The sequence below is a fragment of the Balaenoptera physalus genome, assembly GCF_965194825.1.
Source record: "Balaenoptera physalus genome assembly, chromosome: 3".
Classification (NCBI taxonomy): Eukaryota; Metazoa; Chordata; class Mammalia; order Artiodactyla; family Balaenopteridae; genus Balaenoptera; species Balaenoptera physalus.
In genome coordinates, this window is record NC_138890.1 from 68,071,719 (window position 1) to 68,095,049 (window position 23,331).

Consider the following 23,331-nt stretch of genomic DNA (forward strand, 5'->3'; position numbering starts at 1 on the left):
CCTTGTTACCACCATTCTACTTTCTGTCTCTATGAATCTGACTGTTCTAGGTACTTCATATAAATGGAATCATACAGTATTAGTCTTTTTTGTGACTGACTTATTTCACTTAGCATGATGTCTTCAAGGATTATCCACGTTGTAGCATGTGTCAGAATTTACTTCCTTTTTAAAGGCTAAATAATATTACATTGTATGAATATACCACATTTTGTTTATCCATTCTTCTATGGGCATTTAGTTGCTTCCATCTTTTGGCTCTTGTGAATAATGCTGCTATGAACATGGGTGTAAAAATATCTCTTTGTGAACCTGCTTTCAATTCTTTTGGGTATATTACTTGAAGTGGAATTGCTAGATTCTATAGTAATTCTCTTTTTACCTTTTTGAGGAGCCACCATACTGTTTTCCATGTCGGTTTCACTATTTTACATTCCCACCACAATTTACAAAGGTTCCAATTTCTCTACATCCTTGCTAACACTTGTTATTTTCTGTGTTTTTTAAAAACTAATAGATGTGAGATGGTATCTCCTTGTGTTTTTTTTTAAACATCTTTATTGGAGTATAATTGCTTTACAATGGTGTGCTAGCCTCTGCTCTACAACAAAGTGAATCAGCCATACATATACACACATCTCCATATCTCTTCCCTCGTGCATCTCCCTCCCTCCCACCCTCCCAATCCCACCTTTCTAGGTGGTCACAAAGCACCAAGCTGATCTCCCTGTGCTATGCAGCTGCTTCCCACTAGCTATAGGTTTTACATCTGGTAGTGTATATATGTCCATGACACTCTCTCACTTTGTGCCAGCTTACGCTTCCCCCTCCCCATATGCTCAAGTCCATTCTCTAGTAGGTCTGCATCTTTATTCCCGTCTTGCCCCTAGGTTCTTCATGACAAGTTGTTTTTTTTTTTTTTTTTTAGATTCCATATATATGTGTTAGCATACGGTATTTGTTTTTCTCTTTCTGACTTACTTCACTCTGTATGGCAGACTCTAGGTCCATCCACCTCACTCCAAATAACTCAATTTCGTTTCTTTTTATGGCTGAGAAATATTCCATTGTATATATGTGCCACATCTTCTTTATCCATTCATCTGTTGATGGACACTTAGGTTGCTTCCATGTCCTGGCTATTGTGAATAGAACTGCAATGACCATTGTGGTACATGACTCTTTTTGAATTATGGTTTTCTCAGGGTATATGCCCAGTATTGGGATTGCTGGGTTGTATGGTAGTGCTATTTTTAGTTTTTTAAGGAACCTCCATACTGTCCTCCATAGTGGCTGTATCAATTTACATTCCCACCAACAGTGCAACAGGATTCCCTTTTCTCCACACCCTTTCCAGCATTTATTGTTTGTAGATTTTTTGTGATGGGCATTCTGACCGGTGTGAGATGATATCTCATTGTAGTTTTGATTTGCATTTCTCTAATGATTAATGATGTTGAGCATTCTTTCTTGTGTTTGTTGGCAATCTGTATATCTTCTTTGGAGAAATGTCTATTTAGGTCTTCTGCCCATTTTTGGATTGGGTTGATGTTTTTTTGATACTGAGCTGCATGAGCTGCTTGTAAATTTTAGAGATTAATCCTTTGTCAGTTGCTTCATTTGCAAATATTTTCTCCCATTCTGAGGGTTGTCTTTTCATCTTCTTTATGGTTTCCTTTTCTGTGCAAAAGCATTTAAGTTTCATTAGGTCCCATTTGTTTATTTTTTGTTTTTATTTCCATTTCTCTAGGAGGTGGGTCAAAAAGGATCTTCCTGTGATGTATGTCATAGAGTGTTCTGCCTATGTTTTCCTCTAAGAGTTTGATCGTGTCTGGCCTTACATTTAGGTCTTTAATCCATCTTGAGTTTATTTTTGTGTGTGGTGTTAGGGAGTGTTCTAATTTCATTCTTTTACATGTAGCTGTCCAGTTTTCCCAGCACCACTTATTGAAGAGGCTATCTTTTCTCCACTGTATATTCTTGCCTCCTTTATCGAAGATAAGATGACCATATGTGCGTGGGTTTATCTCTGGGCTTTCCATCCTGTTCCATTGATCTATATTTCTGTTTTTGTGCCAGTACCATACTGTCTTGATTACTGTAGCTTTGTAGTATAGTCTGAAGTCAGGGAGCCTGATTCCTCCAGCTCCTGTTTTTCTTAAGATTGCTTTGGCTATACGGAGTCTTTTGTGTTTCCATACAAATTGTGAAATTTTTTGTTCTAGTTCTGTGAAAAATGCCAGTGGTAATTTGATAGGGATTGCACTGAATCTGTAGATTGCTTTGGGTAGTATAGTCATTTTCACAATGTTGATTCTTCCAATTCAAGAACATGGTATATCTCTCCGTCTGTTTGTATCATCTTTAATTTCTTTCATCAGTGTCTTATAATTTCCTGCATGCAGGTCTTTTGTCTCCTTAGGTAGGTTTATTCCTAGATATTTTATTCTTTTTGTTGCAATGGTTAATGGGAGTGTTTTCTTAATTTCACTTTCAGATTTTTCATCATGGGTGTATAGGAATGCAAGAGATTTCTGTGCATTAATTTTGTATCCTGCTACTTTATGAAATTCATTGATTAGCTCTAGTAGTTTTCTGGTAGCATCTTTAGGATTCTCTATGTATAGTATCATGTCATCTACAAACAGTGACAGCTTTACTTCTTCTTTTCCAATTTGGATTCCTTTTATTTCTTTTTCTTCTCTGATTGCTATGGCTAAAACGTCCAAAACTATGTTGAATAGTAATGGTGAGAGTGGGCAACCCTGTCTTCTTCCTGATCTTAGTGGAAATGGTTTCAGTTTTTCACCATTGAGGACGATGTTGGCTGTGGGTTTGTCATATATGGCCTTTATTATGTTGAGGTAAGTTCCCTCTATGCCTACTTTCTGGAGAGTTTTTATCATAAATGGGTATTGAAGTCTGTCGAAAGCTTTTTCTGCATCTATTGAGATGATCATATGGTTTTTCTCCTTCAATTTGTTAATATGTTGTATCACATTGATTGATTTGCATATATTGAAGAATCCTTGCATTCCTGGGATAAACACACTTGATCATGGTGTATGATCCTTTTAATGTGCTGTTGGATTCTGTTTGCTAGTATTTTGTTGGGGATTTTTGCATCTATGTTCATCAGTGATATTGGCCTGTAGTTTTCTTTCTTTGTGACATCTTTGTCTGGTTTTGGTATCAGGATGATGGTGGCCTCATAGAATGAGTTTGGGAGTGTTCCTCCCTCTGCTATATTTTGGAAGAGTTTCAGAAGGACAGATGTTAGCTCTTCTCTAAATGTTTGATAGAATTCACCTGTGAAGCCATCTGGTCCTGGACTTTTGTTTGTTGGAAGATTTTTAATCACAGTTTCACTTTCAGTGCTTGTGATTGGTCTGTTCATATTTCCTATTTCTTCCTGGTTCAGTCTCAGAAGGTTATGCATTTCTAAGAATGTGTCCCTTTCTTCCAGGTTTTCCATTTTATTGGCATATAGTTGCTTGTAGTAATCGCTCATGATCCTTTGTATTTCTGCAGTGTCAGTTGTTACTTCTTTTTCATTTCTAATTCTATTGATTTGCGTCTTCTCCCTTTTTTTCTTGATGAGTCTGGCTAATGGTTTATCAATTTTGTTTATCTTCTGAAAGAACCAGCTTTTAGTTTTATTGATCTTTGCTATTGTTTCCTTCATTTCTTTTTCATTTATTTCTGATCTGATCTTTATGATTTCTTTCCTTCTGCTAACTTTGGGGTTTTTTTGTTCTTCTTTCTCTTATTGCTTTAGGTGTAAGGTTAGGTTGTTTATTTACGATGTTTCTTGTTTCTTAAGGTAGGATTGTATTGCTATAAACTTCCCTCTTAGAACTGCTTTTGCGGCATCGCATAGGTTTTGCATCATCGTGTTTTCATTGTCATTTGTTTCTAGGTAGTTTTTGATTTCCTCTTTGATTTCTTCAGTGATCTCTTGGTTATTAAGTAGTGTATTGTTTAGCTTCCATGTGTTTGTATTTTTTACAGATTTTTTCCTGTAATTGATATCTAGTCTTATAGCGTTGTAGTCAGAAAAGATACTTGATACAATATCAATTTTCTTAAGTTTACCAAGGCTTGATTTGTGACCCAAGATATGATCTATCCTGGAGAAGGTTCCATGAGCACTTGAGAAGAAAGTGTATTCTGTTGATTTTGGATGGAATGTCCTATAAATATCAATTAAGTCCGTCTTGTTTAATGTATCATTTAAAGCTTGTGTTTCCTTATTTACTTTCGTTTTGGATGATCTATCCATTGGTGAAAGTGGGGTGTTAAAGTCCCCTACTATGATTGTGTTACTGTCGATTTCCCCTTTTATGGCTGTTAGTATTTGCCTTATGTATTGAGGTGCTCCTATGTTGGGTGTATAAGTATTTACAATTGTTATATCTTCTTCTTGGATTGATCCCGTGATTGTTATGTAGTGTCCTTCTTTGTCTCTTGTAATAGTCTTGATTTTAAAGTCTATTTTGTCTGATATGAGAATTGCTACTCCAGCTTTCTTTTGATTTCCATTTGCATGGAATATCTTTTGCCCTCCCCTCACTTTCACTCTGTATGTGTCCCTAGGTCTGAAGTGGGTCTGTTGTAGACAGCATATATATGGGTCTTGTTTCTGTATCCATTCAGCCAGTCTATGACTTTTGATTGGAGCCTTTAATCCATTTACATTTAAGGTAGTTATTGATATGTATGTTCCTATTACCATTTTCTACGTTGTTTTGGGTTTGTTATTGTAGGTGTTTTTCTTCCCTTGTGTTTCCTGCCTAGAGAAGTTCCTTTAACATTTGTTGTAAAGCTGGTTTGGTGGTGCTGAATTCTCTTAGCTTTTGCTTGTCTGTAAAGGTTTTGGTTTCTCCATCAAATCTAAATGAGATACTTGCTGGGTAGAGTAATCTATGTTGTAGGTTTTTCCCCTTCATCACTTTAAATATGTCCTGCCACTCCCTTCTGGCTTGCAGAGTTTCTGCTGAAAAATCAGCTGTTAACCTTATGGGGATTCCCTTGTGCATTATTTGTTGTTTTTCTCTTGCTGCTTTTAGTATTTTTTCTTTGTATTTAATTTTTGATAGCTTGATTAATATGTGTCTTGGCATGTTTTTCCTTGGATTTATCCTGTATGGGACTCTCTGTGCTTCCTGGACTTGATTAACTATTTCCTTTCCCATATTAGGGAAGTTTTCAACTATAATCTCTTCACATATTTTCTCAGTCCCTTTCTTTTTCTCTTCTTCTTCTGGGACCCCTATAATTCGAATGCTGGTGCGTTTAATGTTGTCCCAGAGGTCTCTGAGACTGTCCTCAATTCTTTTCATTCTTTTTTCTTTATTCTGCTCTGCAGTAGTTATTTCCACTATTTTATCTTCCAGGTCACTTATCTGTTCTTCTGCCTCAGTTATTCTGCTATTGATCCCTTCTAGAGAATTTTTAATTTCATTTATTGTGCTGTTCATCACTGTTTGTTTGCTCTTTAGTTCTTCTAGGTCCTTGTTAAACGTTTCTTGTATTTTCTGCATTCTATTTCCAAGATTTTGGATCATCTTTACTTTCATTATTCTGAATTCTTTTTCAGGTAGACTGCCTATTTCCTCTTCATTTGTTAGGTCTGGTGGGTTTTTACCTTGCTCCTTCATCTGCTGTGTGTTTCTCTGTCTTCTCATTTTGCTTAACTTACTGTGTTTGGGGTCTCGTTTTCGCAGGCTGCAGGCTCGTAATTCCCGTTGTTTTTGGTGTCTGCCCCCAGTGGCCAAGGTTGGTTCGGTGGGTTGTGTAAGCTTCCTGGTGGAGGGGACTAGTGCCTGTGTTCTGGTGGATGAGGCTGGATCTTGTCTTTCTGGTGGGCAGGTACACGTCTAGTGGTGTGTTTTGGGGTGTCTGTGGCCTTATTATGATTTGAGGCAGCCTCTCTGCTAATCGGTGGGGTTGTGTTCCTGTCTTGTTAGTTGTTTGACATAGGGTGTCCAGCACTGTAGCTTGCTGGTCGTTGAGTGGAGCTGGGTCTTGCCGTTGAGATGGAGATCTCTGGGAGATTTTCACCGTTTGATATTACGTGGAGCTGGGAGGTCTCTTGTGGACCAGTGTCCTGAACTTGGCTCTCCCACCTCAGAGGCACAGCCCTGACACCTGGCTGGAGCACCAAGAGCCTGTCATACACACGGCTCAAACCAGGTACATGGGGAGTTTCTTGCCTTTTGGGAGGTCTGAGTTCTTCTGCCAGCGTTCAGTAGGTGTTCTGTAGGAGTTGTTCCACATGTAGATGTATTTCTGATGTATTTGTGGGGAGGAAGGTGATCTCCACGTCTTACTCCTCTGCCTTCTTGAAGCTCCTCTCTCTCCTTGTGGTTTTGATTTGTATTTCCCTAATGGCTTGTGATGTTGAGCATCTTTTCATATGCTTATTGGCCATTTTTATATCTTCTTTTGAGAAATGTCTTTTCAAGTTCTTTGCCCATTTAAAAAATCAGGTTGTTTATTTTTTTGTTGTTCAATTGTAGGAGTTCTTTATGTATTCTAGATATTAACCCCTTATCAGATATATGGTTTGCAAATATTTTCTCCCATTTTGTGGGTTACCTTTTCATTCTGTTGATAGTGTCCTTTGATGCAGAAAAATTTTAAATTTTTATGTAGTCCAGTTTATCTTTTGTTGTTGTTTTTGTTGCCTTTGCTTTTGTGTCATATCCAAGAATTCATTATTAAATGCAGTGTCATGAAGGTTTCTCCCTGTGTTTTCTTCTAAGAATCTATAATTTAGCTCTTACTCAGCCAGGGTTCTTCTTAGGTTCAACTAAACAGCAGGTATACAGCTTGCAAGCAGAGCAGGATCAGATGTTCCTCTTTAGCAGGAGCAGTCCTCACAGAAGTCCATGTAGTAGTTTACGTAGCAGTCTGGGGACAGCTCAGATATAAGGAGATGAGATCCAGTATCTTTTGTAATAACACATAGGTGTAGCTTCCAGGGTCCCCACAAGGGATATGCCTAATTACAAGAGTCAGGGAAGACCAAAATATGGTGCCTTTTCTAGTATTTATTTACTTATAGTGCACGTATAGTTCCTCCCAGTCCAGATGCAATTTCTCAATCAGATACCATTTTTACCCTAAGCAATGTTACCTAGTAATACAGTTGACATTCTTACCTTTATCCTAGTGGAACAGAGCTGGAGAGTTAACCAAAGATCACTTTTTCAAGATGGGAAAAAGGTGTCTGTGAACACTCTGCTTATAATCTTTCCAGTGTTCTAAAGATTAATACTTTTTCTAGAAAATGACTTCCACTTTTTATTCATTTTTGTTTTATATTTTGGGTTAAAATGTATATATGAGAAATGTGTTTAAAAATGAGTTTTTTCCCCGACAAAACTAATCTATTGACTATTTTGTAAATACCAACATCTTTTTAAAATTAAGCTATAATTCACATTTTATAAAATTCACCTTACTAAAGTGTGAATTCAGTGACTTTTAGTATACTCAGAAGGTTGTGCAGCCATTACCCCCTAATTTAGGAACATTTAGGAACATTTTTAGGAACATTTTTTATCACCCCCTTAGCAGTCACTTACCATTCCCCCCATCTCACGCTTCAGCTCCTGGAAATTACTAATCTACTTTCTGTGTCTTTAGGTTTGCTTATTAATAAGTGGCCATTTCATATAAATTGTATCATACAGTACATGGCCTTTTGTGTCTAGCTGCTTTCACTTATAATATTTTCAAGATTCATCCATGTTACAGCATTTATCAGTACCTTGTTCCTTATTTATGGCTGAATAATATCCCATTATAAGGATATACCACATTTTATTTTCTAATTCATCAGTTTATGGGCATTTGGATGAATAATAGTGCTATGAGTGTTCGTGTACAAGTCTTTGTATGGATATATGTTTTCCTATAAGTGGAAGAAGAATTAATCGGTTACATGGTACCTGTATTTTTAATACTTTTTTTGTGGTGGACTTTTAAAAACAGCTTTATTGAGGTACAGTTCACCTATTTAGAGTATAAATTTCAGCATTTTTTAGTATATTCACAAATATGTGCCATTATCACCCCAGTCAATTTTAGAACATTTTTATCACCTCAGAAACAAACCCTGTACCCTTTAACCATTACTATTATCCCCTTATTCCTCCATCCCACTATCTGGCCCCAAGCAACCACTAATCCACTTTCCATCTCAGTAGATTTCCTGGACATTTTATATGAATAAAATCATATAATATATAGTCTTTTGTGACTAACTTCTTTTACTTAGCATAATGTTTTCAAGGTATCAATACTTCTTTCCTTTTCATGGCCAAACAATATTCTATTGTGTTCATGGCCATTTGGGTTATTTCTGCCTTTGGACTATTATGAATAAAGCTGCCATAAACATTCAGGTACAAGCTTTTGTGTGGATATATGTTTTCATTTCTCTTGAGTATATACCTAGAAGTAAAATTGAAGGGTTATATGGTAACTCTATGGTTGATCATTAGAGGAATTGATAGACTGTTTTCCAAAGCGGTTGAATAGTTTTACATTCCCAGCAGCAGTGTATGAGTGTTCTGATTTGTCTATATTCTTACCAACACTTACTATCATCCATCTTTTGGGGTGTGAAGTTGTATCTCATTGTGATTTTGTAATGGAGCTTATTGGCCCTTTGTATATCTTCTTTGGAGAAATGTCTACTCAGATCCTTTGCTCATTTAAAAGTTAGGTTATTTGTCTTTTTGTTGTTGAGTTGTAAGTGTTCTTTATATGTTCTAGATACTAGACCCTTATCAGATAAATGATTTTCAAATATTTTCTCCCATTCTGTAGGTAAATACCAGTGTCTTTTAATAAATAAAAATACTTTTGAGAACACTTAATGGCTTAACATTTTAAGGTCTACATTTTGTTACCAAATGAGTCTGAGACTAATTGCCCTTTGGTTCTTCTACACCAAATGAGGCATATAGATTCCCCTCAATTCCAAGCTGTCATTCCTTGGCTGACTACACTGAAAGGAGGCCAGTTGACTCAAGGACTTCTGGAGATTTTCATTTTCTAGGGCCTCACTTTAATGTGACCTTCCTAACACTGTTTCAAGATACACATTGATAGGCCTGAAGTCGTTCTGTCCTCCTACAAGGAAGAGGAGCTAGGCAAGGGTAGACACCCCCCACTCTCTACCCAGCAAAGTTGATAATTCATTTTGGGCACACATACATGTGTTGTAGCCTAGGTTCAGGCCAGATCTAGTCTGATCTGGATAGTCAACATGGCAAAGCTTCTTGGAATCCCGAACTAAAGAGTATGGATCATGACTTTGGTTTTAAATATTTTGAATTTGATGTAGAAATATGTGGTGATTTAAGTAACCTGATAATGATATGGTTATGGTGCTCAGGAAAGAGACAGAGATTTAAAAATCTCTAGTGTACAATTGGTAGGCAAAAAGAAGGCAAGGGTAGAACACTGGGGAAGGCTGACAGTTAAGGGAAGAGCAGGAGAAACTATTCCATGAGGTGTAGTTGCTGGGTAGGTGAATTTCATTTAGTAGGCACTTAATATATATAAATTAAATTGTACTTTAGCAAATGAAAATTCCTATTTAAAAAATAATTTTAAAGCTAAAGAGCCTTGTATTCTTCTTTATAGATTCACTTGTTCCCAGTTAAACATGCATCTTTTGAAGAAGTATTTGTAAATATCAGCAATTATATTAATTCAGATAAAATTATTCATATGTCAAGTTCACAAGAAAATCATTCTATTGAGAGAGTAGTTCTACTTTCCTTTAATTAAAAATATTGTTTTTGCAACATTGAGCTTCTACAAAAGAGTAATATATTCTTTTATAGATTGATTTGTCCTCAGTGCAAAAAACATCTTTTGAAGAACTGTTTCCAAATGTCAGCAATTATGTTAATTCAAATGAAATTGTTCCTGTGTCAACTTTGCAAGAAAATTCTTCAAATGAGGTAGTATTTTCAAATTTTCCTTCATTTACTAAAAGAAATAATTACTGTTATATTGGATACTTTGTATATGAGATACTTTAAGAGATCTGTAACTCAGTTGAGGCTAACATCATCTACATGTGGGGTCAGCTATCAGATATAATTCCAAATAAAGGATATTAGGCTGCCACAGCCAAAACACTTTGCATCATCAGGACCTAGGGATATTAAACAACTAGAGGAAATAGTATTATCCTACTTGAATCCAAAACTCAGTTTTTGTCTGTGCATATAAATTGTAGACATCAACCTAGTTGTGTTAGAATGAATATATGGAAGTACTATGATCCACTAATAAAACTCATAACTCTAAGGGCCATGGGGGGTGGGGTGGGAGTAAAGAAAGAGGATGACCAGAAAAAGAGAGAAGAACAGAAGAGAGAGAAAGAGACAGAAAGAAGGGGAGAGAGGGCAGACAAGAGAGAGATAAAGAATAAGACAAGAAAGAGGCAGAGAGAAAAAGAAATCAAAAGGCAGAACATAGGGATGGGTAGTGGTTCATTGCAGCTAGACCTTTTCACTGTGACCCTGGAGTGAAGGTTGGGATGCAGGTGGTGAGGAGAAAGCTGGAGATGAGATTGTAGAGATCAACAGGGGCCAGTATCAAAGAGCATCTTATAATCTATGTTAAGGAATTTGGATTTTTTTCTTGAGGGGGGGCTGGTAAGGGATTGTAAACAGGAGATATCAAATGTTCTTGTATAAAGTTTATTTTGGCTCCAGGGGTGGAGAACAGATTGTAAAAGGCTGAGACTAGAGGCAACTTGAGGGATAATCTCCAGAGAAAGAGAGTAAGAGAAAGAAAGAATATAGGGTAAGAGGCTTAAGGATAGTAAAAATAGTTTGAAATAGGAGTTTGGGGGAATGAAAGAATTAGGGAAACCAAGATTATAGCCCATTGTTGAGATCCCAGTTGAAACTGAGAACTATTGCTTTTTAAAAAAACATTCTTTATTGAGGTATAATATAGATGACATGCAATAAACTGCACATATTTAAAGTGTGCAATTTAAAAGTTTTCACGTATGTAAGCACCTTTGAAACAACCACCACAATCAAGATAGTGAAAATATCCATCACCAAAATTTCCTCCTACCATTTTATAATTTCTTTCTTTCTGCCCCACCCTCTGCTCCCTAAGCAACTACTGATCTAGTTACTGTCATTATAGATTGGATTTTGGAGTCACGAGGGGGGGGGGAGGGGGAAGGGGAGGGGGGAGAGGGAGGGGGGAGAGAGGGAGAAAGGGAGAGAGGGAGAGAGGGAGAGAGAGAGAGAGAGAGAGTTTTTTGGTCTGGCTTCTTTTACTCAGCATAATTATTTTGAGATTCAGCCATGTTGTTGAGTGTATCAATAGTTTGTTCCTTTTTATTGCTAAGTAGTATTCCATTGCATGGTTAAAGGGGAGAGAGGAGATTTAACCCCTGGAGTTAAATAATTTATTTAACCATTCACCTATTTATGGACATTCAGATTGTTTAACTGCTGGGAACATTTGTGTACAAGTATTTGTATTGACAAAGAATCTCTCCTTGATCAAACTTGAGTTAAGCTACTCTGAGCCCTCTTCTCAACTTGGCCTTGACCTTGGGCTTCCACGTCCATCCTTGAATACAGTTTTAGCAAGAATTCTGCTACGTCAGTTTAGAGAGAGTCCCCCACCCCTGATACCTGATCACCCTGGCTGCCTTTAGCAGCCTGGCCTATTAAGTCTAATTCGGTTCCTGGACCCAATTTCAACGAGTGTGCGATGGGGAAGGTTTTCCCACACCTCCAACAAGCGATGCTCCAGGCACCAGCTGGGTATCATAGATTTCAACCCAATTCTGACACTATCTACCCAGAGATAGCATCAGATTCCGCAGGTAAAGCACTCCGTCCCACAGGAACACCTTCCACTTCAGACACCAATTGCAAGCCCAGGTTATTACCTGTGTTTCTGACAGACTGGCTACAAATTGGAGGTTCCTGTGACCCCGTTCTTGGACTTCAGACTCCAGTCACAAGTCCAGATTGTTACATTTACTTCTGACTTACTGGCTATAAATCAGAGGTTCTCACAACCCTCTCCTTGGGTTTGATTAATTTTCTAGAGCAGCTCACAGAACTCAGAAAAACATTTTACTTACTAAATTACTGGTTTATTATAAAAGGATATAATTCAGGAACAGCCAGATAGAAGACATGCATAGGGCAAGGTATGAGGAAAGGGTGCAGAGCTTCCATGCTTTTTCTTGGAGTGCCATTCTCCCCAAATCTCACCAACCCAGAAGCTGTTTGAACCCTGTACTTTTGGAGTTTTATGGAGGCTTCATTGCACAGGCATGGTTGATTAAATCAATGGTCATTGGTGATTCATTCAACCTCTAGCTCCTCTCTCTTCCCTTATGAGGAGAGGTTATGATGTGGGCCTGAAATTTCCAACCCTGTAATCACATAGCTGGTTTCCCTGGCAACCAGCCCCATCCTTTTTTTTCTTTTTAAATTAATTAACTTATTTATTTATTTTTTGGCTGCGTTGGGTCTTTGTTGCTGCACGCGGGCTTTCTCTAGTTGTGGTGAGCGGGGGCTACTCTTCGTTGCGGTGCGTGGGCTTCTCATCGTGGTGGCTTCTCTTGTTGCAGAGCATGGGCTCTAGGTGCGCGGGCTTCAGTAGTTGTGGCACGTGGGCTCAGTAGTTGTGGCTCACAGGCTTTAGAGCGCAGGCTCAGTAGTTGTGGCACACAGGCTTAGTTGCTCAACGGCACGTGGGATCCTCCCAGACCGGGCTGGAACCCATGTCCCCTGCATTGGCAGGCGGATTCTTAACCACTGCGCCACCAGGGAAGTCCCTCATCCTTAAGTGCAGTTCAAAAGTCACTTTATTAATGTAACAAAAGATACCTCATTGCTCTCATCACTTAGAAAATTCCAAGGGTTTTAGGAGCTCTGTGCCAGAAATGGGGGCAAAGATCAAATATATATTTCCTATCATAAATCATAGTATCACAGATCAGTTTAGCAGGAATCCCTCTACCCTTGATGTCTCCTCATAGCAGTTTTCCATCCTCTGATGCCTTCACTCCCTTCATTGGCTATAAATCCCCAGCTGTCTTTGCTGTATTTGGAGTTGGACCCAATCTCTCTCTGCTGTTGCAGTACCCCTATTACAATAGTTTTGAATAAAGTCTTCCTTATTGTTTTAACAAGTATCAGAATATACTTTCTTTTACGGGATGGATGTATATTTTCTTTCCTCTTGGGTAGATATCTAAGAGTGGAAATTGCCAAGCTGTTTTCCAAAGTGGTTATACCATATCTTACATTTCCACTAGCAGTGTTTGAAACATGTAGTTGCTTGTGAAACAGTGTCATTTGAAGAACATAAATTTTTAAGTTCAACGAAGTCCGACTTGTCAGTTTTTTAATAGGGTGTGCCTTTGTTGTCATATCTAAGAAATCTTTGCCTAACCCAAGGTCACAAAGATAGTCTATGTTTTCTTTTTTTTTAAATAAATTTATTTATTTATTTATTTATTTTTGGCTGCGTTGGGTCTTCATTGCTACACGCAGGCTTTCTCTAGTTGCGGCGAGTGGGAGCTACTCTTCGTTGCAGTGCACGGGCTTCTCACTGTGGTGGCTTCTCTTGTTGTGGAGTATGGGCTCTAGGCGCGCGGGCTTCAGTAGTTGTGGCTTGTGGGCTCTAGAGCGCAGGCTCAGTAGTTGTGGTGCACAGGCCCAGGTGCTCTGCAGCATGTGGGATCTTCCCAGACCAGGGATCGAACCCATGTCCCCTGCATTGGCAAGCAGATTCTTAACCACTGCACCACCAGGGAAGTCCGATCTATGTTTTCTTCTAGAAGTTTTATAGTTTAAAGTTTTACACTTATGCCTATGAATTAATTTTATTATATGAGGTAAGGTATGGATTCAAGTTCATTTTTTTGCATATTGACATTCAGTTATTCTAGCACCATTTGTGGAAATGCTATCCTTTCTTCACTGTATTGCCTTTGCATCTTTGCTGAAAAACAGTTATCCCTATATATGTATGGGTTTGTGTCTGGATTCTCTATATTGTTCCATTCATCTACTTGTCTACCTTTATGCCAATACCATGCAGTATTGAATAATGTGGCACTATAGTAATTCTTGGAATCAGACAGTGTTACCCCTCTAACTTTGTTATTCTTTTTCAGTTGTTTTGGCTATTCTAGGTCCTTTGCATTTCTATATGAATTTTAGGGTCAGCTTGTCAATTTCTACAAAAAAAAAAACAAAACAAAACCCTGACGGGATTTTGATTAAGATTGCATTGAATCTGTAGATTAATTTGCGGGTAATTGACATCATAACAAGATTGAGTTTCCCATCTTAAGAAAAAGGTGTATCTGTCCATTTTTTAGGTGTTCTTCAACATCTCTCTGAAATATTTTGTAATTTTTATTGTACAGGTCATTATTCCCACCTGATGTTATTATTTCTCACCTGATTTCAATATTTCATATTTTTGATGCTATTAATTTCAATTTCTCCCTATTCATTGCTAGCATATAGAAATACACATTTTTTTAATTTGATTATTATATTAGTCTTCTTGGGCTGCCATAACAAAATACCATAGACTGGGGGGTATTAAACAACAGAAGTTTATTTTTTCCCAGTTCTGGAGGCCAGGAAGTCCAAGCCCAAAGTGCTGGCCTATTCAGTTCCTGATAGGGCTCTTTTCCTCGCTTGTAGATGGCCACCATCTTGCTATGACTTCACATGGTCTTTTCTCTCTTTGCACAAAGAAAGAGAGGGCTCTGGTGTTTCTTCCTTTTCTTATGAGGGCACCAGACCTCTCAGATTTGGGCCTCACCCTTATGAACTCATATCACCCTCTCATAGACCCTATCTCCAAATACAGTCTCGTTGAGGGTTATGACTTCAACATATGAATTTTGTAGGGACACAAACACTCAGTTCATAACAAAGGTACTGTAAACTTGCTAGTCTTAATTATTAGCTCTAGTAGTTTCTTCCCCTAAAGGTTCCATTAGACCATAAGCGATTATGTCATCTGTGAATAAAAAACAGTTTTACTTCTTCCTTTCCAATATGGATGCCTTTTTTTCCTTGCATAATTGCATTGGCTCCATCCTCCTGTACAATGTTGAGAGAGAGCAGTAGGGAGAGCAGACACCCTTGCAGTAGTTCACTATTAAGTATGATATTATCTGTAGGTTTTTCTTAGGTTGAGGAAGTTTCCTTCTATTCCTAATATGCTTGAGAGAGTTTATCCGGAATGGATGTTGGATTTTTGCCAAAGGTACTTCTTGTGTCTTTTAAGGTGATCATAGGGTTTTTCTTTTTCAGTTTGTTAATATGGTGAATTGATGATGATTGTGAATTGAATATAATATATTGATTGATGTTATGTTAAATCAACTCTGCCTCCTAGGATAAATCCTACTTGGTTGTGGTGTATTTTTCTTTTTATATATTTTTGGATTTGATTTGCTTAAATTTTTGCATCATTGTTCATGAGGGTCTGTACTTTTATTTTCTTTTGATGTGTATGTCTGGTTTTGGTATCAGAGTAATGATAACCTCATAGAACAAGTCGGGAAGTATTCCTTCCTCTTCGATTTTCTGGAAAAGATTGCCTTAAATGTTGGGTGGAATTCACTATTCAAGCCATCTAGGCCTGGAATTTTCTTTGTTGGAAGGAAATAAACTATAGTTACCTCTTTAGGGCTATTCAACTTATCTCTTTCTTCTTGAGTGAACTTTGGTAGTTTGTGTATTTCAAGGAATTTGTCCATTTTCTGTAAACTTATTCATTTATTATCAAATATTTATAATATTTTCTTATTATTCTTTAATATATTGGCATCTGTAGTAATGTAATCTTTCTCATTCCTGATATTGATAATTTGTGTCTTCTCTCTTTTTCTTTTTCCCTGAACAATCTGGTTTCTGCTCTAATATTTTCTTTAGTCTGCTTACTTTGGGTTTAATTAGCTCTTCTTTTTTTACTTTCTTAAGATGGAAGCTGAGGTCATTGATATGAGACCTTTCTTCTTTTCTAATATAGGTTTTAATGCTACAGATTTCCTTCAACTACTGCTTTAGCAGCAACCCACAAGTTTTGACATGCTGCGTTTTCATTTTCATGTACTTCAAATACTTTCCACTTTCCCTACTTATTTATTCTTTGATCCATGGGCTGTTTAGAAGTGTGCTATTACCCAAATATCTGAAAAATTTCCAGAGATATTTCTGTTACAGATTTCTAATTTCATTCCATTGTGGTCTGAGACCATACTTTATATGCCTAGAATCCTTTTAAATTTGTTGAGACATGTTTTATAACCAATATGGTTTATTTTGGTGAATGTTCTGTGTGTACTTTAGCATAATGGGTATTCTGCTTTTGTTGGGTAAAGTGGTCTATAAATGTCAATCATGTCAGATTGATTGGTAATGATGTTCAAGTTGACTATATCCTTGCTAATTTTTTGCCTACTTGGTCTATTTATTATTAAGAGGTATTGAAATCTCGTACTATAATGGTAGATTTCTCTCTTTCTCCTTTTAGTCCTATTCTTTTTTGTTTCACATATTTTGAAGCTCTGTTACTAGGTGTATAAACATTTACAGTGTTTAGGATTGTTTTGTCTTCTTGATTAATTCACCCCTTTATCATGAAAGACCTTATTTATCCCTGGTAATATTCTTTGCATAGAAATCTCCTTTGTCTGATATTAATATAGCTACTCCAGCTTTCTTTTGACTGTTGTTAGCATGGTGTATATTTTTGCATCTTTTTACTTTAAAAAAAATTTGTAGAGAAGTCTTAGTTTTATAGCAAAATTGAGAGGAAGGTTCAGTGATCTCTCATATACTCACTACTCCCACACATGCATAGCCATAACCATTATCAACATAATTCACCAGAATGGTACATTTTTTTTACCAAGAATAAGCCTACATTGACATATCATAATCACCCAAATCCATAGTTTAAATTAGACTTCAATCTTGGTGTTGTACATTCTGTGGGTTTGGGCAAAAGTATAATGATATTACAGGCATACCTCAGAGATATTGCAGGTTCAGTTCCAGACCACAGCAATAAAGTGAATATCATAATAAAGTGAGTTACACAAGTATTTTGGTTTCAAAAAACTTGCATATAAAATTATATGCATATAAAATTATATTTATACTATACTGTAGTTGTTTAAGTGTGTAGTAGCATTAAATCAAAAAAAAATCTTAATTAAAAAATACTTTATTGCTAAAAAATGCCAAAACAATTATAATAGTAACATCAAAGTTCACTGATCGCTAATGACCATAACAAATATAATAATGAAAACATTTGAAATATGTGTGAATTACGAAAATGTGACACAGAAACATGAAGTGAGCAAATGCTGTTGGAAAAATGGCACCAGTAGACTTGCTGAACACAGGGTTGCCACAAAACTTCAATTTGTAAAAAAATACAGTATGTGCAAAGTGCAATAAAGCAGAGAGCAATAAAACAAGGTATGCCTATACTTATAATATTGTATAGAGTACTTTCACTGCCCTAAGTATCCTCTATGCTCTACCTATTCATCTCCCCTCACCTACCCCTGACAATCATTGATCTTTTAATTTAATTATCTCCATAGTTTTGCCTTTTCCAAAATGTCATATAGTTGGAAACATACAGTATGTAGCTTTTTCAGTTTGGCTCCTTTCACTTAGTAATGTGCATTTTAGGTTCCTCCATGTCTTTTCAAGACTTAATAGCTCATTTCTTTTTAGCACTGAATGATATTCCATTGTCTGGATATTTATCTACTCACCTACAGAAAGACATCTTGGTTGCTTCCAGGTTTTAGTAATTATGAATAAAAGCTGCTGTAAATATCCATGTGCAGATTTTTGTGTAGACATAAGTTTTCAACTGATTTGGATAAATACCACGGATTGAAATCGCTAGATCCAGTGGTAAGAGTATGTTTAGTTTTGTAAGAAACCACCAAACTATCCTACAAAACGGCTATACCATTTTGCAGGCCCACCAGCAAAGAATGAGAGTTCATCTTACTCCACATCTTCACCAACATTTACTGTTTTCAGTGTTTTGGGGTTTGGCCATTCTAGTAGGTGTGTAGTGGCATCTCATTGTTGTTTTAATTTGCATATCCCTGATGTGAAAGTATGATATGGAGCATCCTTTCCTATGCTTACTTGCCAGCTGTATATCTTCTTTGGTGAGGTGTCTGTTAAGCTGTTTGGCCCATTTTTTAATTGTGTTGTTTGTTTTCTTATTGTTGAGTTAACAGCTCTTTGTATATTTGGGGGATTTTTGTTTTGGTTTGTTTTTTATTTATTTATTTATTTATTTGGCTGTGTCTGGTCTTAGTTGAGGCATGTGAGCTCTTCGTTGCGGCATGTGGGCTTCTCTCTAGTTGTGGTGCGTAGGCTCTAGAGCACACGGGCTCAGTAGTTGCAGCACACGGGCTCTCCAGTTGTTTGGCACGGGCTCCAGAGCGCACAGGCTCAGTAGTTGCAGCTCATGGGCTCTAGAGCATGCAGGCTTAGTTGCCCCGTGGCATGTGGGATCTTAGTTCTCCAACCAGGGATCATTAGTCCCCTGCATTGGAAGGTGGATTCTTAACCACTGGACCATCAGGGAAGTCCCTTTTTGTATATTTTGAATAACAGTCCTTTATCAGATGTACCTTTTACAAATATGTTCTCCCAATTTGTGGCTTTTCTTCTAATTCTCTTGATACTCCCTTTTGCAAAGCAGAAGTTTTAAATTTTAAGTAAATCTGGCTTATCAATTATTTCTTTCATGGATCATGTCTTTGATGTCATATCTAAAAAAGCATCACCATACCCAAGTTCATCTAGGTTTTCTCCTATGTTAACTTTTAGGAGTTTCATAGTTTTGCATTTTACATTTAGACCTGTGATCCATTTTGAGTTAATTTTGGTGAAGGTTGTAAGGTCTGTGTATAAATTCATTTTTTTTGTATGTGGATGTCCATTGTTCCAGCACCATTTGTTGAATAGAGTATTTTGCTTCATTGTATTTCCTTTGCTCCTTTGTCAAAGATCAGTTGAGTATATATGAGGGTCTATTTCTGGGTTCTCTCTTCTGTTCCATTGATCTATTTGTCCACTTTTTTGCCAATATCACACTCTCTTGATTACTTTAGCTTTATAATAAGTCTTAAAGTTGGATAGTGTCTGTCCTCTGACTTTGTTCTTCTCCTTCAATATTGTGTTCTCTAATCTGGGTCTTTTTTTTTGCCTTTCCATATAAACTTTAGAATCAGTTTTTCAATATCCACAAAATTACTTGGTGAGATTTTTATTGGGATTGCACTGAATCTATAGATTAAGTTGGGATGAACTGCCATTTTGACAATATTGAGTTGTCTTATCTATGACCATGAAATATATCTCCATTTATTTCATCCTTTTTTGATGTCTTTAATCAGAGTTTTATCGTTTTTCTCATATAGATCTTATGCATATTTTGTTAGATTTATACCTAAATAATTCATTTTGGGGGGTGCTAATATAAATGGTAATGTGTTTTTAATTTCAAATTCCAATTGTCCGTTGTTGGTATATAGGAAAGCAATTGACTTTTGTATATTAACCTTGTATCCTGCATCCTTGCTATAATTGCTTACTAGCTCCAGGAGTTTTTTTTGTTGTTGTTGACTCTTGGATTTTCTGCATAGACAATCATGTCATCTGCAAATAACAACAGCTTTATGCCTTCTTTACACTGTGTATATCTTTATTTCCTTTCTTGCCTTCTTGAATTAGCAAAGACTTCCAGTACAATGTTGAAAAACAGTGGTGAGAGGGGACATTCTTGCCTTATACCTGATCTTAGTGGGAAAGTTTCAAATTTTTCACCATTAAATATGATGTTAGCTGTAGGTGCTTTTTAATAGATGTTCTTTAGCAAGTTGAAGAAGTTCCCCTCTATTCCTAGTTTTCTGAGAGTTTTTAATCATAAATGAGTATTGTATTTTGTCAATGCTTTTTCTGCATCTATTGATATGATCAATGGTTTTTCTTCCTTAGCCTGTTAATGTGATAGATTGCATTAATTGATTTTTAAATGATGAGCCAGCCTTGCATACCTGGGTTAAATCCCACTTGATCTTGGTGTATAATTCTTTTTCATACATTGTTGCATTTGATTTGTTAATATTTTGCTGAGGATTTTACATCTATGTTCATGAGAGATATTGGTCTATAGTTTTCTTACTTGTAATGTCTTTTTTTAGTGTTAGTATTAGGATTATGCTGGCCTTGGAGAATAAGTTAGGAAGTGTCCCCTCTGCTTCTGTCCTCTGATAAAAGATTGTAGAGAATTGGTGTAATTCATTCCTTAAATGTTTGGTGGAATTCACCATTGAACTCATCTGGGCCTGGTGCTTTCTGTTTTGGAAGGTTATTCATTGTTGATTCAATATCTTTAATAGATATAGGGCTATCCACGTTGTCTTTTTCTTGAGTGCAGTCTGGAAGATTGTGCCTTTCAAGGAACTGGTCCATTTCATGTAAGTTATCAAAGGTGTAGGCATAAAGTTGTTCATAGTATTCTTTTATCACCCTTTAAAATTTTGTGGGCTCTATTGTAGTATTGTCTTCTCTTTCATTTCTGATAGTAATAATTTGGGTCATTTCTCCTTTTTTTCCTAGTTAGCCTGTATAGAGGCTTGTCAATTTTATTGACCTCTTCAAAGAACCAGCTTTTGTTTTTGTTCGTTTTCTGTATTGGTTTTCTCTTTTGAATTTCATTGGTTTTTGCTCTAATTCTTATTATTTCTTTTCTTCTGTTACTTTGGATTTAATTTGCTCTCTTTTTTTTTCTGTTTTCCTAGGTGCAAACATAGATTCTTTATTTTAGGTCTTTCTTCTTTTCTGATATGAATATTCAATGCTATCAATTTCCCTCTAAGCACTGCTTTGGCTGTATCCCACAAAGTTTCATAGGTTGTGTTTTCATTTTCATTTAGTTCAAAATGGTTTAAAATATATCTTGAGATTTCTTCTTTGACCCATGTGTTATTTATCTCTAAGTATTAATCTCTAAGTATTTGGGGATTTTCCAGCTGTCTTTCTGTTACTGATTTCTAGTTTCATTCCATTGTGACCTGTTAGCACATACTGTATGATTTCTATTACTTTAAACTTGTTAAGATATGTTTTGTTGCCTAGAATGTGATTTTTCTTGGTGAACATTCCATGTGAGCTTGATAAAAATGTGTAATCTGCTGTTGTTGGATGAAATAGTCTGTAGATGTCCAATGTATCCAGTTAATTGATGGTGCTGTTGAGTTCGACTATGTCTCCACTTGTTTTCTGCCTGCTGGATCTACTTCAGAGAGAGAGGGTTTTAAAGTCTCCAGGTACTACAGTGGATTTATCCATTTCTCCTTTCTGTTCTATCCATTTTTGCCTCATATAGTTGCTCTGTTGTTAGATACATACACATTAAGAATTTTTATGTCTTCATGAAGAATTGACTTACTTATCATTACGTAATGCCCTGCTCTACCCCTTATAACTTTCCTTACTTTGGAGTCTGCTCTATCTAATATTAATATAGCTACTCCCACTTTCTTTTGATTAGTGTTAGCATGTTATATCTTTCTCCATTTACTTTTTCTTTTAAATTTTTGTTGGAATATACTTGATTTACAAGTTGTTATTCAATAGTTTCAGGTGTACAACAAAGTGAATCTGTTATACGTATACGTATATCCACTCGTTTTTAGATTTTTTTCCTATATAGGCCATTACAGAATACTGAGTAGAGTTCCCTGGGCTATACAGTAGGTCCTTAATAGTTATCTATTTTATATATATTACTGTGTATATGTCAATCCCAATCTTCCAATTTATCCCTCCCCCCCATACCCTCTGGTAACCATAAGTTTTTATTTTCTACATCTGTAACTATATTTCTGTTTTGTAGATAAGTTCATTTGTACCCTTTTTTTTTAAGATTCCACATATAAGCGATATCATACGATATTTGTCTTTCTCTGACTTACTTCACTCAGTATGACAATCTCTGGGTTCATCTTGTTGCTGCAAATGGCATTACAGTATTTCATTCTTTTATGGCTAAGTAATATTCCATTGTATATATGTACCACAACTTCTTTATCCATTCTGCTGCTGATGGACGTTTAGGTTGCTTCCATGTCCTGGCTATTGTAAGTAATGCTGCAATGAACACTGGGGTGCATGTATCTTTTCAAATGATGGTTTTCTCTAGATATATGTCCAGGAGTGGGATTGCTGAATCATATATAAGCACTATTTTCAGTTTTTTAAGGAACCTCCATACTGTTCTCCATAGTGGCTGTACCAGTTTACATTCCCACCAACAGTGTAGGAGGGTTCCCTTTTCTCCACAGCCTCTCCAGCATTTATGGTTTGTAGATTTTTTGATGATGGCCATTCTGACTGGTGTGAGGTGATACTTCATTGTAGTTTTGATTTGCATTTCTCTAATAATTAGTGACGAGCATCTTTTCATGTGATTTTTAACCATCTGTTTGTCTTCTTTGGAGAAATGTCTATTTAGATCTTCCACCCATTTTTGATTGGATTGTTTGGTTTTTTTTTGATACTGAGCTGCATGAGCTGTTTGTATATTTTGGAGATTAATCCCTTGTCGGTCACTTTGTTTGCAAATATTTTCTTCCATTCTCAGGGTTGTCTTTTCATTTTGTTGATGGTTTTTTTTTTTTTTTTTTTTGCTGTGCAAAAGCTTTTAAGTTTAATAAGATCCCATTTGTTTATTTTTGTTTTTATTTTCATTACTCTATGAGGTGGATTGAAAAAGATCTTGCTGCAATTTATATCAGAGAGTGTTCTGCCTAAGTTTTCCTCTAAGAGTTTTATAGTATTCAGCCTTAATATTTAGGTCTTTAATCCATTTTGAGTTTATTTTTGTGTATGGTGTTAGGGAGTGTTCTAATTTCATTCTTTTACATGTAGCTGTCCAGTTTTCCTAGCACCACTTATTGAAGAGACTGTCTCTTCTCCATTGTATATTCTTGCCTCCTTTGTCATAGATTAGGTAGCCATAGGTGCATGGGTTTTTCTCTGGACTTTCTATCCTATTCTGTTGATCTATATTTCTGTTTTTGTGCCAGTTCCATACTGTTTTGGTTACTGTAGCTTTGTATTATAGTATAGTCTTAATTCAGGGACTTCCTCCAGCTCTGTTTTTCTTTCTCAGGATTGCTTTGGCTATTCGTGCCCTTTTGTGTTTCCATACAGATCATAAAAT

General features: G+C 36.4%; 1 protein-coding gene across 1 annotated transcript in view; it reads left to right on the plus strand.

Annotated features, from left to right (window-relative positions):
- Positions 1-23,331, plus strand: part of MEIKIN (meiotic kinetochore factor) — a 158,659-nt gene that overhangs the window by 71,256 nt on the left and 64,072 nt on the right. Inside the window, exon 11 of the mRNA XM_082457962.1 lies at positions 9,867-9,986. Coding sequence (XP_082314088.1) covers positions 9,867-9,986 — 120 coding nt within the window. The remainder of the gene's footprint in view (positions 1-9,866; positions 9,987-23,331) is intronic.